General features: G+C 41.1%; 1 protein-coding gene across 2 annotated transcripts in view; it reads right to left on the bottom strand.

Moving 5' to 3' along the window:
• Positions 1–15960, bottom strand: part of LOC121811791 (protein FAM184A-like) — a 36263-nt gene that overhangs the window by 11732 nt on the left and 8571 nt on the right. For both annotated transcript variants that reach the window (XM_042214399.1, XM_042214400.1), the window contains exons 2-4: positions 2129–2206; positions 612–746; positions 245–343 (exon numbers count right to left, since the gene is read on the bottom strand). In XM_042214399.1, the coding sequence (XP_042070333.1) occupies positions 245–343; positions 612–746; positions 2129–2206 (312 nt within the window). The remainder of the gene's footprint in view (positions 1–244; positions 344–611; positions 747–2128; positions 2207–15960) is intronic.

Here is a 15960-nt window from a genome sequence, read left to right as displayed (position 1 = left end):
CCTTGCATGTGCAGACGTTTCACCAAGTGAAACGTTTGGAGTATCATGAAGCAAAAGAAATGACAACAAGAATCACATACAGTCAGCATCTTCTCACTTTAAACCTCTGATAAGTTTTGCATGTTCTGCATGTGTATGTGTGATTACATTTACATTTTACACAGCATCCCAACACCTTTCATAATTGGGTTCATGCATGAAAGTTAACAATCAGGTATTACTTTTGTTATGAGCCCAACCTTACCTCTCTGCTCATAGAAACCACCCTCTGCGTGTGCTGGGCCTCTGTGCACAGCTGCGAGTCCTCCATCCTCTGTCTGTACATCTCGAACTCTGCTAGAGCCTGAAGACAACAAGCACAACAGTGTTACATAAAGACAAATATGGAAACATACAACTGCAATATAACACACCCACTCCTGTATTATATGTTAAGTTGATACTATCCAGTTTTTTACACCTAAATAATCCATATTAAAAAGCTACAACATTAAAACATACTTAAAGATGACAACGTAGGAATATGTGAAGCAATACACAAACTAAGCAAAGCCTGGCTCGATACAGCCAAACTAAATGAAGCCACGTGGTGCCCGGCAGCGCTGAATGACCTGTCTCTTCATGTGTTCGTGGAGCTCTACAGATTCCTCCAGACTGGCAAGCCGCCGCCTCAGATCCACCTCGTCCGCCATTTTAGTCTTGTACTGCATGATCTTGTCTCTGGTTTCTGTCACAATGTGTTGGACCTGAGCAAGAGGAAAGAAAGCAGCCAGTGCTTTAAAACAGAACAGAACTTAAATTTAAAACAGAATTTAAAACAAAGTTCAGCTCAGGTTTAGGCAATTACGATTAAGATGATTATGAGCAAGATTAAAACTGTTTTGTTCTTTTACAAAGTGGAAAAATATCATAAATTTACAAACAGAGTAGCAGGAAATAAGACCTGAGGAGAAATATGTGAAAATAAATAAGAAAAAGGTGCCAGCACAACACCGTGGACTCCAAGAAATGTTGGCAGGGGGAGAAAACTCTCACTTTAAAAATTTAACACTTGAAAGAAACACTCATTTAATTAACAATCTTGCTGACTACAGTGCGCAAGAGCTTCCCTCTAAAAGAAATACCAGTGAAATTAAGTAGGTTTAAACCACTTTTGTAAAGGCCAAGTTCACGTCCTCAAATAAACCCCGCCCACCACTGAATATAATGGGTTTTGATTTGGTGCCAGACTTGTTCTGTGTCTTTGAAACCAGTTCAGAAAATCGTAACATTTAGAACATAAGGCAGCTGGTGGTAAACATCCACACCGCTTACACTGAATCAGCTGAACCCTTTGAATTAAGTGGACAATCTGGGGGAACTCTGCTGTGCTGTGCTTCTGTTATGTTCTTGTATGTGAGGTTGGGAAAAAAAAGTACTGGTGATGTGATTAATCACGTAATTTCACAATACCTGTGGCACATTACGGCTGAACACATTACGAAGAAACCCAATAAATGTGGATGTTTCTATAGACATCAGGGAACAGGGAGTGTAAAATATGACTTCTTCACAGATTTGACCCAGATGAATACCTCTGGGAGATTTTTGGAGTCAAGTGTTTAACAGTGAGGATCATCAGCCCTTAGGAAGCTATACCACAAACCACTGGAAACATCTGTACCTGCCATGGTGATTTAGCTGTTAAGCGAATTAATCAGCTGAGAAGTCAGAACTTTGCATCTGGAAACAGCTGTGGGTAACAGATGCTCTTAAGATTTACGTTCATCTTTAGTTTAACTTTCCTAATCACCCCTCAGTCAAATTAAACCCTTTCTGCAGTGCTGACCTGCTCGCTGCAGGAGGGCGGCAGACAGCAAAACCATGGTTAGCCTTGATAACAAAACTGCAGTTTGCCACTGAATTTGCTCCTCTCCACAGTGAATAAAATACCAAACAGATGATGGGGAAACCTCACTAAGGAGAATTCTGCTTCACCACACTTTTATAATGTAAATGAAATAACACCATTTAAACACACTTTCATTCCCACAGCAGTTTCACACCACAAAAGTGACAAACCACACGGCTGTTTATCAATCACAGAGTATTTTCCACCACATAATAACAGGGTGTTCGGTGTCTGTACCTCGTCCTCGTGAGCTTCTTTCAGGGACTCGATTTCTTCTTCGTGCTCATCGTTCTTGGTGTTGAGAGCATAAATTACCTGGAGAAATGAGCAGAATTAGATCACAGAAAGAAATTGGTAAATGGCCTGTATTTGTATAGCGCTTTACTGGTCCCTAAGGACCCCAAAGCGCTTTACACATCCAGTCATCCACCCACTGGTGATGGCAAGTTACATTGTAGCCACAGCCACCCTGGGGCGCACTGACAGAGGCGAGGCTGCCGGACACTGGTGCCACCGGGCCCTCTGACCACCACCAGTAGGCAACGGGTGAAGTGTCTTGCCCAAGGACACAACGACCGATACTGTCCAAGCCGGGGCTCGAACCGGCAACCTTCCGATTACAAGGCGAACTCCCAACTCTTGAGCCAGAAGACAGGAAAGAAAGCTCTTATTAACTGTTTCAATATCAGATCAATAGAAGTGAAGACTAAGCTCAGCTCTGCATCGAGAGTGCAACAAAATCAATACCAACAGCATCAGGAAAGGAGAGAATTATGTTTCGTGTTCTGATTAAAGACAGTCACACACTGAGCCAGGACTACGCTACACACAAAACACAACAAAAGTCCCACAAAGGGAGGTGGGGGGGCGAGGGGTCGGGTGTTCGATAATAAATTTGGTGCAAAGGAGATAAGTGAACATTTCACAGTAAGCACAGACGTTCCTGTGGTCACAGGAAAGCCTTCTACTGGTTGCTGCACATTGCACAAGCCTAAGTGAATAACATCTCGTCAGTCATGCTTGCTCTCTCTCTACCAGGAATATAAGTAGGTTTTACAAGTGCTGGAGGTAAATGATATGCAAAAAAAAGAAAAAAGCTTAAGCTTCAGCAAATTGAAGCCTGCAGGGAGAGCAGCTAATATTCAGTCACGGTCAGCTGAATTACAGCCCCGCTGGCATCGAGACGAACGGGTCCACCTTTTACTCCATTTACAGGTGAGAGGAAAAGGTTACATACAAATCTACAGCAAGAAGTGGGCATAAAGGTATAGTGGTGGGGGATATTTATCCTTTATGGGCAACACTGCTGACGTTTTAAAGACCACTGGGATCAACAATTGAGTAATCATCACTGCAGGGTATTTGCAACTTTATTAAACTTCCCTGTACTCAGCAAGAAATACTAAAACCACTGCTGTGATACATACTGTATCACAGCAACTCAATATAACAGCTGTTTAATATTCTATATTACACTTGATCTCCTAGTGCCTTTAAAAGCAGCATTATTTTGATTTTTCAAACTTGCCGTCTAAAGTATGTACACTGAATGTGTTGCATCCTCAAAAATGCACCGTGAAGAAAAAATAAGTTGACATGGGACCACGTGGGAGGCAGAGAAATCATTTCAGTGAGCCAACTGACCCGGAGCAACATCTAGCTGCGTGTCTGAGGTAAAATAGGATAATTGTACGTTTTTCATCTCATTGTATTTTCAGTACCGGTGAGCGTTTTAAGCTACAAGCACACTTGTTGCCAAATGTAGTGGTCTGATTGTACTGGTGAAGATTGTCATTTCCACAACACTGGCCCCCCCTCGAGGTCCGCAGCGCTGTTGAAAAGGCTCTGGAGGTCCCTGTATTAAGCACATAAACCTGTGACACAAAAATCACCAAACTGAGGCACCGCAGACTGTTTTCCTTCCTGGTGATGAAGGAAAACGCTGGGCTGGCATGTAAAAGGATATTTATTCCCTTCAAGGACCTGAAGCTCCATAAAGCACCCCTCCAATAGCCAAACCCATCTGTTCTCTGATTGGATAGTTAAATTTGTGATTGACATGACATTGGCCAATCAGATGAAAGGAAGAAAAATAGGGTCAAAATTCGTACTTGAAGCTTGAAAGTTGAGTGCAGAGTTTCACACGTATTTTTTGGCTAAGTCCACACACAAATCTTTTTTACACATACAAAACTGATTTACAGGTACAAAATATTTATGACCACAATTTGAGCCCATATAAATGCAATTTGCAGCTGAGACTTTGAGCTGCACTAGAAAATGGTTGACTCGCCATAGAGCGAAGGAGTGGGCCCACACTTGCAGCCGAGGAATTGCAAAATAAAACAAAAAGCCTTGAATCTGAATTAATCTGAAATTAAATGAAATTAAAAGAATTGATTTCTCTTCCCTTTAACCACTGCCTGGTATCCTTTACACCTGTATTCTAAAAGAGTGACATACCATCTGCTCATTTGTGTTTTTCCACTTTACAACAATCCCGCCTGAATGTTTTTATTGGTGCTAAGCTGAAATTTTGTCATTGGTTATTTTATGTTTTTAAGCTGGCAGCAAAATCAGTGAGAGGAAGGTGGATTTCAACCCTCCGCTCTCTTTGAGAGTGAGCCTTGATTCCCAGCAGTAAGTCTGCCGTGGAACTGTTCCTTCAATTATACATGATTATTTTAATGACGCTGCTGTGCCTGCTGCTTTCATCTCCTTCTTTCCCTCCTCTCTCTTTGCTCCCATCCTTTCATCTCCCTTTTTTGTTCTTTATCTCTCCTCCTCTCTTCTCTCCCTTCTCTCTCTTTTACACTTTCTTCTTTGTCTCGCAATCTCGCAGGGATGAAGATACCTAACATCTCTATTTGTATCTATGGTATAAAAGTGAGACTTGAGTTCCATAAATAATTTCTCACGGAGCAATTGTGTCAAAGTAACCCAGCTGGAAAGGAAATTCTGCTGTGATTAACCACTGATAAAACCTTACTTGGTAATTAGATAGTGTTATTGACTTGGACTGTTAATGAGTGATGAATTTACTGATGAAAAAGAAAAGTCAACAAAGCTTTTCAGCTACATAAATCATTTAGCAAAGCTGTCAAACACTCTCTGATTACGGCTTTTCAGATTTAATGATTTGCAGCTTTTCAATGTTTGGTGTCACCATGAAATAGATGACAGTGTTTCCTACTCATAGACTTTATTTGGGAGCGCTGCCCAGGTGTATTAACTGTGGGAAAAGTATAATTGGCCACTCAAGGAGGCTTGGAAGATACTGCTCAGCTGACAAATGGAATTAGGATAAGCAGAAGAAGATGGATGGATGATGGATGGATGGATGATGGATGGATGGATGGATACTTCTAACCAACTAGCCCCAGCCCATCTTCTATTTTCCTATCAGCAGATGTACCAGGTCGCTGTTGTGGCAGCCCTCGATATCATTCAGCTGCCCCTCTAGAGAGGCTCTTCTTCTGTTGTAGACTCTTCTCGAACTACTGTGGTGATGACAGTTCTTGCTCAGCTCTTAAGACACTCTGTGAACTGGAAGGCTACTCTAACAGGGGATTTATACTTAAATACTTAAACTTAGACCGCATACCTTTCTGAAACCCTGTACCATAACATATGCCGTAATCTGACTTAAAGCTACCTAAAAATGTAACTGCACATGATGATGTGCAGGTATAAATGCTGGCAACGGTGGCTGCTACTTGTGTAGACTACACCTTAGTATAAATTAGGTGTAAAAAGAACCTGTGACAGGTGGCTGGATGGATGGTTAAGGATAAGATGGCGCCGAGTATGGCAGCCTCGTCACGAGCTCCCCCAAGCAACAGCTGTTTTCTGTGTTTAATTTTACTTTTACTTTTTTTTTTTTTGCACAACTCTGTTGCTTGTGAAGCTCGCACACAAGAATTTCACTCGTATGTACTGTACCAGTGTACCTGCACATGTGATGTGACAATAAAAGTGATTTGATTTGATTTGAGGTGGAGAGGTTGTTAACAAGCTGCTATGTTGAGCTCAGTGAGGCTGCAGAACAGAGCAACGACTACTGCACTTACCTGCTGTCCATGAAAGTGGAGTTAGAGCTCATCTACAAGACAAGAATCTTACTGAAGAGGCAGCTGCACATATCGGCCATTAATTTATTGGTCACACAGTACACTGGGAAACACTGATAAAAAATTATTTTGGTTTTGAGGTTAGCCAGAGAACATTACCAATAAAAAGACAGTCTGTGATGAGCTTTCTAGCATTTTCTGCGATTATAGGATGTATTTATTCAGTGCAACATCTTTGAGACATCCAGCCAGAATTAAAAGAAGGCTTCAATTTACACAAATGTTTGTAGATGTGAGAGTGGATTAAAAAATACGTAAAACTGTCCAACCTAAACTTTTGCCTTTTATTCTATAGTAGTCTCTAAATCTGATATCGATCATGGAGCGGGACCAATACAGGATTTTCAAGACCAAAGCCAATATTTGGCAATTTAAAAAATCTGACTAATCCTTGCTAATATAATACGACAATGCGGGTTAAAAATAATGTAACTGTTGTGTTACAACAAGTCGTGGATTACTCGTGTAATTTTAAGTGTAATCTAAGTGTCCTCTGGTGGACAAACTACATCATCAACATCAACACATAACATGATTACATGGTGGTTCTTCCTTCTATTATTTGCTTTTTTACGCTATATGTGTTGATACTGATATATTAATGCTGCCGATATATCAGTAAGGCTCCAATAGTTGATATGACGTGAAACTATTTGACTGCCTGCTCTTACTCTTTAAAAAGACCTAAGATTTTTACTGTAGCTGTTCTGAATTTTTCCACATTAAACAAATCTGCAGCAGTTCAGATTTACAAAGGTGATAAACATTTTGTGCGTGGTTGCATAGAAGCAGACTGTAAAACTTGCTTGGCTCAGATTTTAGGGTGAAAAAAGCAAACACGGTGTGATATGTGTCACTCTCAGAGCACTACAGAATAAACAGACTTCACTGGCATCTGTCTACCACACAGATGCAACCTGACACGCCATAACAAGCTGATTAATGTTTGCAGCAGCAGAAAATGAGGAACTTCCAGCCATGATAAATGTAGCACAACTGTGTGATTTTAAGCAACACACACAGCTGAATACATAACAACTATCTATTTATCTGTATATGTTTAATGTAGCCATTAGGAGGGGGTTGTGGAGTTCATGCACCGGCACTTGTTCCGTGTTATTTTTACCTAACAGGTTCCCAAAGAGAAATGCATGAAAGTGAAGCAGAGCATGCACACGTCCACTGCTGAATATGACAAGTTTGACAACAAAAGGAAGAGAACGACAGCCAATAGTTTCTTCCTTTCTTCTCTGCTGGAGGTCTCACAGGAACATTTTCTGTCCCGAAGCTCCAATCAAAACAAGCCTGAAGGCAATACAACAGCCTGCAGCTACACACAGTTATTCAGTGCTGGAAAAAAAACACAAAAACATTATGAAACACCTTTTTGTACCACTTTTACTGTTGCTCATCTCACTCTACTGGCGTTAGGAATAAAAAACTACAGTGTGCTTCAAGAACAGCTAGATAGATACACAGTGTATTTATCTCCCATTAACCCAACAGGTGGACTAAACTGCAAAAAGCACATGAGATGCAGAGAAGAACATGACCTACCATGCCAGTTCTAGTTTAGCCTTGATATTTTAACATAATTATTCATAACACAGTGAAAAAGCTCATCTTTCAAAGGCAACACCTAACCCGTTAATGGCTCTGCAGCCTCCACCGCAGGTTGTCTGTGAACCCGAGGAAACCTGGGTAGTGCTTCCAAAAGTAGAGCCTTGGAAGCAAACCATTAATTAATCTTCAAGGGGGTTCACCTACAGAAGCCTTCTATGATCTTTACTTCTTCTAGACGTTGTTGACCAAAGTCTCCCTTTCAATCATCCAGGCTCAAGCTGATCGACTAGCTGGACAGGAAAAGGGAACTACAGAAGTTGTCGACCACTCAAGTCTCACTTTTATACCATAGATACAAGATATAGCAGATGTTAGGTATCTTCATCCCTGCGAGATTGCGAGACAAAGAAGAAAGTGTAAGAGAGAAGGGAGAGAAGAGAGGAGGAGAGATAAAGAACAAAAAAGGGAGATGAAAGGATGGGAGCAAAGAGAGAGGAGGGAAAGAAGGAGATGAAAGCAGCAGGCACAGCAGCGTCATTAAAATAATCATGTATAATTGAAGGAACAGTTCCACGGCAGACTTACTGCTGGGAATCAAGGCTCACTCTCAAAGAGAGCGGAGGGTTGAAATCCACCTTCCTCTCACTGATTTTGCTGCCAGCTTAAAAACATAAAATAACCAATGACAAAATTTCAGCTTAGCACCAATAAAAACATTCAGGCGGGATTGTTGTAAAGTGGAAAAACACAAATGAGCAGATGGTATGTCACTCTTTTAGAATACAGTTGTAAAGTTTCTATTAGTATTGTGAGAAAATGCATGTGAAGAAAAGACGAACGAAAATTGAAGAGCAGCTCAGCTCATTGTCGGTACATGATCGATCCGATGCCTGTTCATTTAGAATTAAACAGGGGTTTTAAACAAAAAAGTCGATAAACTAGACGCAAACTGGAGTCTATCAGGAAAGGAGGGAGAGGAAATGTATGTTTTCAGGAGAAAAATCAGTTCTGTTTCTATTATAAATTTATCATTTGTACAGTATTTCTACACAAGATTAAATTCAGAATTCAAGGCTTTTTGCTTTGTAGTTCCATTTGCAATTCCTGGACGGGCTGGGCAAAGTCTCGGTGGCCTACCATCCTACATCGCCACAAAACACATCTAATGGCGAGTCAAACGCCATATTCCATAAGTGAGGTCACCACGACTTACAAGGGAGGTGAGGTGTGCGCGCGGAGGGGACCGCGTGCAAATGTTGGGTTCAGTATTATATGGGGGTTCTGGTTGAAAGTGTAGTGGGATTCAGTGAAACATTTCAACAGTAAGCAACAAAAACGTATTTCCTTTGGTGTGATCCAACGGATAAACATAGACAGCTCCTTTGGGGGTATTGTGTAGCTCAAAAAAGGACTTTTTGTGTGGCACTTGCTTTAGCCAAGAAAATACGTGTGAAATCTTCTGGCCACATTTGCACACAAAGCCCTATAGTTAATGCGTACAATAGGTAACAAACGCATAGTTTTCTTAAGTTGGCACACTCTATTTTTGCTCTTGCTCTCTTCATCTGATTGGGCCATCAATCTTGACACATCGACGACGTCAACATATAAAAAATTATGAGAACGCCTATCTCTCTACATCTACAAGAAACGATGGCTATGGGTTTGGCTATTTTGAGGGTGGCTTTTATGGGAGACCGGTTACAGAGATCCCTTTGAAATGAGGAAGACACAATTTAAAAAAAAGATAACAACACGTTTTTAACAAGTGCCTCTCCAAGGCACACAGCGATTTGAAGCCTGCAGGGATTGTAGCAGCCTAACTTATTCTCACGTCCACCAGGAGGAAACATGTCACACTGCGGTGGTCCACGCTCAGTTTTCGGGTGGATATTTTTAGGGCATGTCACCAAGTTTAATGTGGCTTAAACTACCGGGACCTGGGCATCGAGACGAACGGGTCCACCTTTTACTCCATTTACAGGTCGAGAGGAAAAAGGTTACATACATATCCAGGTCTAAGCAGTTTTCCAAAGAAAAAGTACGGGCGGGCTGTCAGGTACGAGAAGGTATACTCGGGTGGGGGGGGGAGTGAGGTTTGGAGCCAGTGTAAATGATATGCAAAAAAAAGAAAAAAGCTTAAGCTTCAGCAAATTGAAGCCTGCAGGGAGAGCAGCTAATATTCAGTCACGGTCAGCTGAATTACAGCCCCGCTGGCATCGAGACGAACGGGTCCACCTTTTACTCCATTTACAGGTGAGAGGAAAAGGTTACATACAAATCTACAGCAAGAAGTGGGCATAAAGGTATAGTGGTGGGGGATATTTATCCTTTATGGGCAACACTGCTGACGTTTTAAAGACCACTGGGATCAACAATTGAGTAATCATCACTGCAGGGTATTTGCAACTTTATTAAACTTCCCTGTACTCAGCAAGAAATACTAAAACCACTGCTGTGATACATACTGTATCACAGCAACTCAATATAACAGCTGTTTAATATTCTATATTACACTTGATCTCCTAGTGCCTTTAAAAGCAGCATTATTTTGATTTTTCAAACTTGCCGTCTAAAGTATGTACACTGAATGTGTTGCATCCTCAAAAATGCACCGTGAAGAAAAAATAAGTTGACATGGGACCACGTGGGAGGCAGAGAAATCATTTCAGTGAGCCAACTGACCCGGAGCAACATCTAGCTGCGTGTCTGAGGTAAAATAGGATAATTGTACGTTTTTCATCTCATTGTATTTTCAGTACCGGTGAGCGTTTTAAGCTACAAGCACACTTGTTGCCAAATGTAGTGGTCTGATTGTACTGGTGAAGATTGTCATTTCCACAACACTGCCCCGAGCGAGCGGAAAATTGAGTCCGTAAAGCACTACTGTGACAAATACCAACCGACCACAACTGTTTCCTTTGGGATAGAAAACGCGTGATTAGGGCTTTCCAGGACCTGAAGCAAGCACCCCAATAGCAACCCATGCTTATATATTAAAGTGATTACATGACTTGCAAAGATGAGAAAATATCAAAATGTACTTGTAACTTGAAACTTGAGTGCAGAGTTTCACACGTATTTTTTGGCTAAGTCCACACACAAATCTTTTTTACACAACAATACACATAAATCCTGATTTACAAGTACAAAATATTTATGACCACAATTTGAGCCCATATAAATGCAATTTGCAGCTGAGACTTTGAGCTGCACTAGAAAATGGTTGACTCGCCATAGAGCGAAGGAGTGGGCCCACACTTGCAGCCGAGGAATTGCAAAATAAAACAAAAAGCCTCGAATCTGAATTAATCTGAAATTAAATGAAATTAAAAGAATTGATTTCTCTTCCCTTTAACCACTGCCTGGTATCCTTTACAACTGTATTCTAAAAGAGTGACATACCATCTGCTCATTTGTGTTTTTCCACTTTACAACAATCCCGCCTGAATGTTTTTATTGGTGCTAAGCTGAAATTTTGTCATTGGTTATTTTATGTTTTTAAGCTGGCAGCAAAATCAGTGAGAGGAAGGTGGATTTCAACCCTCCGCTCTCTTTGAGAGTGAGCCTTGATTCCCAGCAGTAAGTCTGCCGTGGAACTGTTCCTTCAATTATACATGATTATTTTAATGACGCTGCTGTGCCTGCTGCTTTCATCTCCTTCTTTCCCTCCTCTCTCTTTGCTCCCATCCTTTCATCTCCCTTTTTTGTTCTTTATCTCTCCTCCTCTCTTCTCTCCCTTCTCTCTCTACACTTTCTTCTTTGTCTCGCAATCTCGCAGGGATGAAGATACCTAACATCTCTATTTGTATCTATGGTATAAAAGTGAGACTTGAGTTCCATAAATAATTTCTCACGGAGCAATTGTGTCAAAGTAACCCAGCTGGAAAGGAAATTCTGCTGTGATTAACCACTGATAAAACCTTACTTGGTAATTAGATAGTGTTATTGACTTGGACTGTTAATGAGTGATGAATTTACTGATGAAAAAGAAAAGTCAACAAAGCTTTTCAGCTACATAAATCATTTAGCAAAGCTGTCAAACACTCTCTGATTACGGCTTTTCAGATTTAATGATTTGCAGCTTTTCAATGTTTGGTGTCACCATGAAATAGATGACAGTGTTTCCTACTCATAGACTTTATTTGGGAGCGCTGGCCAGGTGTATTAACTGTGGGAAAAGTATAATTGGCCACTCAAGGAGGCTTGGAAGATACTGCTCAGCTGACAAATGGAATTAGGATAAGCAGAAGAAGATGGATGGATGATGGATGGATGGATAGGAGATATACTTCTAACCAACTAGCCCCAGCCCATCTTCTATTTTCCTATCAGCAGATGTACCAGGTCGCTGTTGTGGCAGCCCTCGATATCATTCAGCTGCCCCTCTAGAGAGGCTCTTCTTCTGTTGTAGACTCTTCTCGAACTACTGTGGTGATGACAGTTCTTGCTCAGCTCTTAAGACACTCTGTGAACTGGAAGGCTACTCTAACAGGGGATTTATACTTAAATACTTAAACTTAGACCGCATACCTTTCTGAAACCCTGTACCATAACATATGCCGTAATCTGACTTAAAGCTACCTAAAAATGTAACTGCACATGATGATGTGCAGGTATAAATGCTGGCAACGGTGGCTGCTAACTTGTGTAGACTACACCTTAGTATAAATTAGGTGTAAAAAGACCTGTGACAGGTGGCTGGATGGATGGCTAAGGCTAAGATGGCGCCGAGTATGGCAGCCTCGTCGCGAGCTCCCCCAAGCAACAGCTGTTTTCTGTGTTTAATTTTACTTTTCCTTTATTTTTATTTTTGCACAACTCTGTTGCTTGTGAAGCTCGCACACAAGAATTTCACTCGTATGTACTGTACCAGTGTACCTGCACATGTGATGTGACAATAAAAGTGATTTAATTTGACGTGGAGAGGTTGTTAACAAAAATGGTAAATGGCCTGTATTTATATAGCGCTTTACTAGTCCCTAAGGACCCCAAAGCAGCTTTACACATCCAGTCATCCACCCATTCACACACTGGTGATGGCAGCTACATTGTAGCCACAGCCACCCTGGGGCGCACTGACAGAGGCGAGGCTGCCGGACACTGGCGCCACCGGGCCCTCTGACCACCACCAGTAGGCAACGGGTGAAGTGTCTTGCCCAAGGACACAACGACCGAGACTGTCGCAAGCCAGGGCTCAAACCGGCAACCTTCCGATTACAAGGCGAACTCCCAACTCTTGAGCCACAATCGCTGCTATGTTGAGCTCAGTGAAGGCTGCAGAACAGAGCAACGACTACTGCACTTACCTGCTGTCCATGAAAGTGGAGTTAGAGCTCATCTACAAGACAAGAATCTTACTGAAGAGGCAGCTGCACATATCGGCCATTAATTTATTGGTCACACATAGGGCTGCCACGATTTGTCGACTAGTCACGATTACGTCGACTATCAAAATCGTCGACGACTGATTTAATAGTCGACGTGTCGTTTGAAGCTTTGTAAGATCCCAAAAGACGCAGGAATAAGTAGCAGGATTTAAGAGTGTAATAACGGACTGAAACAGAAGATGGCAGCACTGCATGTACAAGGATGCCAGCTGCCGTTAAACCCCGAAGAAGAAGAAGCAGCTGTGTCCCAGAATTCATAGCGCGGCCCAGCTTAGTTTCCAACAATGGCGGCAGCTAGTTAGTTTTAATATTACTCTTATTATTCTTTCTGGGTCACAAAATAAACGTTTAACATATTTTCAGGCGAGAATGTAGCTGTGTAAACCTCAAATATCGGCTCAGTTTATCAGGACACCACATATTTTCAAAAGCGCTCCGACGTTTTCGGAGACGTCTGTTACCCACTAGCTCGATAGCTAGCCGGGGGCTAGGTCACTAGCGCCGTGAGAACACCGGACTCCCGGCAAATTGTTTTCAAACCCACCGCCGTCTTTCGCGACTCAGGTTAAATATATATGAGTCACTTAGATAAATTAAAAATGTTGTTGTTTGGCTTTTTTTTTTTTTAGTATTTTATTTGTTCCTGAGTAAATCGGTTTGGCTGAGATTAAAGTTATAGTTTTTACACAGCTGAATAAACGTCAAGCAGACAGCTGATTATCAGAAGTGTGAGATGCTGGAGAATATACTCCGGTGTCCTGTTATATTTTAGATAGCAAGGAGTTTATTAAACTTTCACCGAAACAATCTGCAAATTTCATTAAAATTGAATAAACTATCATCTTGTCTTTATTTTTAGTTAGCACCTTAAAAGCTTAAAGCTGTAAGCTAATGATAGTTATATAAGAGCAGATGCTGCTGGTGCAATAAGCTGTAGTTTTACGTCCAGTGGATGATGATCTGATTAGTCGACTAATCGCATAAATAATCGGTGACTAGTCGACTATCAAAATAATCGTTTGTGGCAGCCCTAGTCACACAGTACACTGGGAAACACTGATAAAAAATTATTTTGGTTTTGAGGTTAGCCAGAGAACATTACCAATAAAAAGACAGTCTGTGATGAGCTTTCTAGCATTTTCTGCGATTATAGGATGTATTTATTCAGTGCAACATCTTTGAGACATCCAGCCAGAATTAAAAGAAGGCTTCAATTTACACAAATGTTTGTAGATGTGAGAGTGGATTAAAAAATACGTAAAACTGTCCAACCTAAACTTTTGCCTTTTATTCTATAGCAGTCTCTAAATCTGATATCGATCATGGAGCGGGACCAATACAGGATTTTCAAGACCAAAGCCAATATTTGGCAATTTAAAAAATCTGACTAATCCTTGCTAATATAATACGACAATGCGGGTTAAAAATAATGTAACTGTTGTGTTACAACAAGTCGTGGATTACTCGTGTAATTTTAAGTGTAATCTAAGTGTCCTCTGGTGGACAAACTACATCATCAACATCAACACATAACATGATTACATGGTGGTTCTTCCTTCTATTATTTGCTTTTTTACGCTATATGTGTTGATACTGATATATTAATGCTGCCGATATATCAGTAAGGCTCCAATAGTTGATATGACGTGAAACTATTTGACTGCCTGCTCTTACTCTTTAAAAAGACCTAAGATTTTTACTGTAGCTGTTCTGAATTTTTCCACATTAAACAAATCTGCAGCAGTTCAGATTTACAAAGGTGATAAACATTTTGTGCGTGGTTGCATAGAAGCAGACTGTAAAACTTGCTTGGCTCAGATTTTAGGGTGAAAAAGGCAAACACGGTGTGATATGTGTCACTCTCAGAGCACTACAGAATAAACAGACTTCACTGGCATCTGTCTACCACACAGATGCAACCTGACACGCCATAACAAGCTGATTAATGTTTGCAGCAGCAGAAAATGAGGAACTTCCAGCCATGATAAATGTAGCACAACTGTGTGATTTTAAGCAACACACACAGCTGAATACATAACAACTATCTATTTATCTGTATATGTTTAATGTAGCCATTAGGAGGGGGTTGTGGAGTTCATGCACCGGCACTTGTTCCGTGTTATTTTTACCTAACAGGTTCCCAAAGAGAAATGCATGAAAGTGAAGCAGAGCATGCACACGTCCACTGCTGAATATGACAAGTTTGACAACAAAAGGAAGAGAACGACAGCCAATAGTTTCTTCCTTTCTTCTCTGCTGGAGGTCTCACAGGAACATTTTCTGTCCCGAAGCTCCAATCAAAACAAGCCTAAAGGCAATACAACAGCCTGCAGCTACACACAGTTATTCAGTGCTGGAAAAAAAAACACAAAAACATCATGAAACACCTTTTTGTACCACTTTTACTGTTGCTCATCTCACTCTACTGGCATTAGGAATAAAAAACTACAGTGTGCTTCAAGAACAGCTAGATAGATACACAGTGTATTTATCTCCCATTAACCCAACAGGTGGACTAAACTGCAAAAAGCACATGAGATGCAGAGAAGAACATGACCTACCATGCTAGTTCTAGTTTAGCCTTGATATTTTAACATAATTATTCATAACACAGTGAAAAAGCTCATCTTTCAAAGGCAACACCTAACCCCTGTTAATGGCTCTGCAGCCTCCACCGCAGGTTGTCTGTGAACCCGAGGAAACCTGGGAGTGTGATGGAGAGCAACACCTTGGTAGTGCTTCCAAAAGTAGAGCCTTGGAAGCAAACCATTAATTAATCTTCAAGGGGGTTCACCTACAGAAGCCTTCTATGATCTTTACTTCTTCTAGACGTTGTTGACCAAAGTCTCCCTTTCAATCATCCAGGCTCAAGCTGATCGACTAGCTGGACAGGAAAAGGGAACTACAGAAGCTTGTTAACACCACTTTTTGCCCTCTGCAAGCCAAAATTTCAGAGTATTATCTTAAAATAATTTTGAGTTAGGTA

This window comes from Haplochromis burtoni, unplaced genomic scaffold (genome assembly GCF_018398535.1).
Source record: "Haplochromis burtoni strain Fernald_Lab_line unplaced genomic scaffold, NCSU_Asbu1 Contig_560, whole genome shotgun sequence".
In the NCBI taxonomy this organism is placed as follows: domain Eukaryota; kingdom Metazoa; phylum Chordata; class Actinopteri; order Cichliformes; family Cichlidae; genus Haplochromis; species Haplochromis burtoni.
Note: the sequence above shows the minus strand (reverse complement) of the source record. Positions and strands in the feature narration are given on the sequence as shown.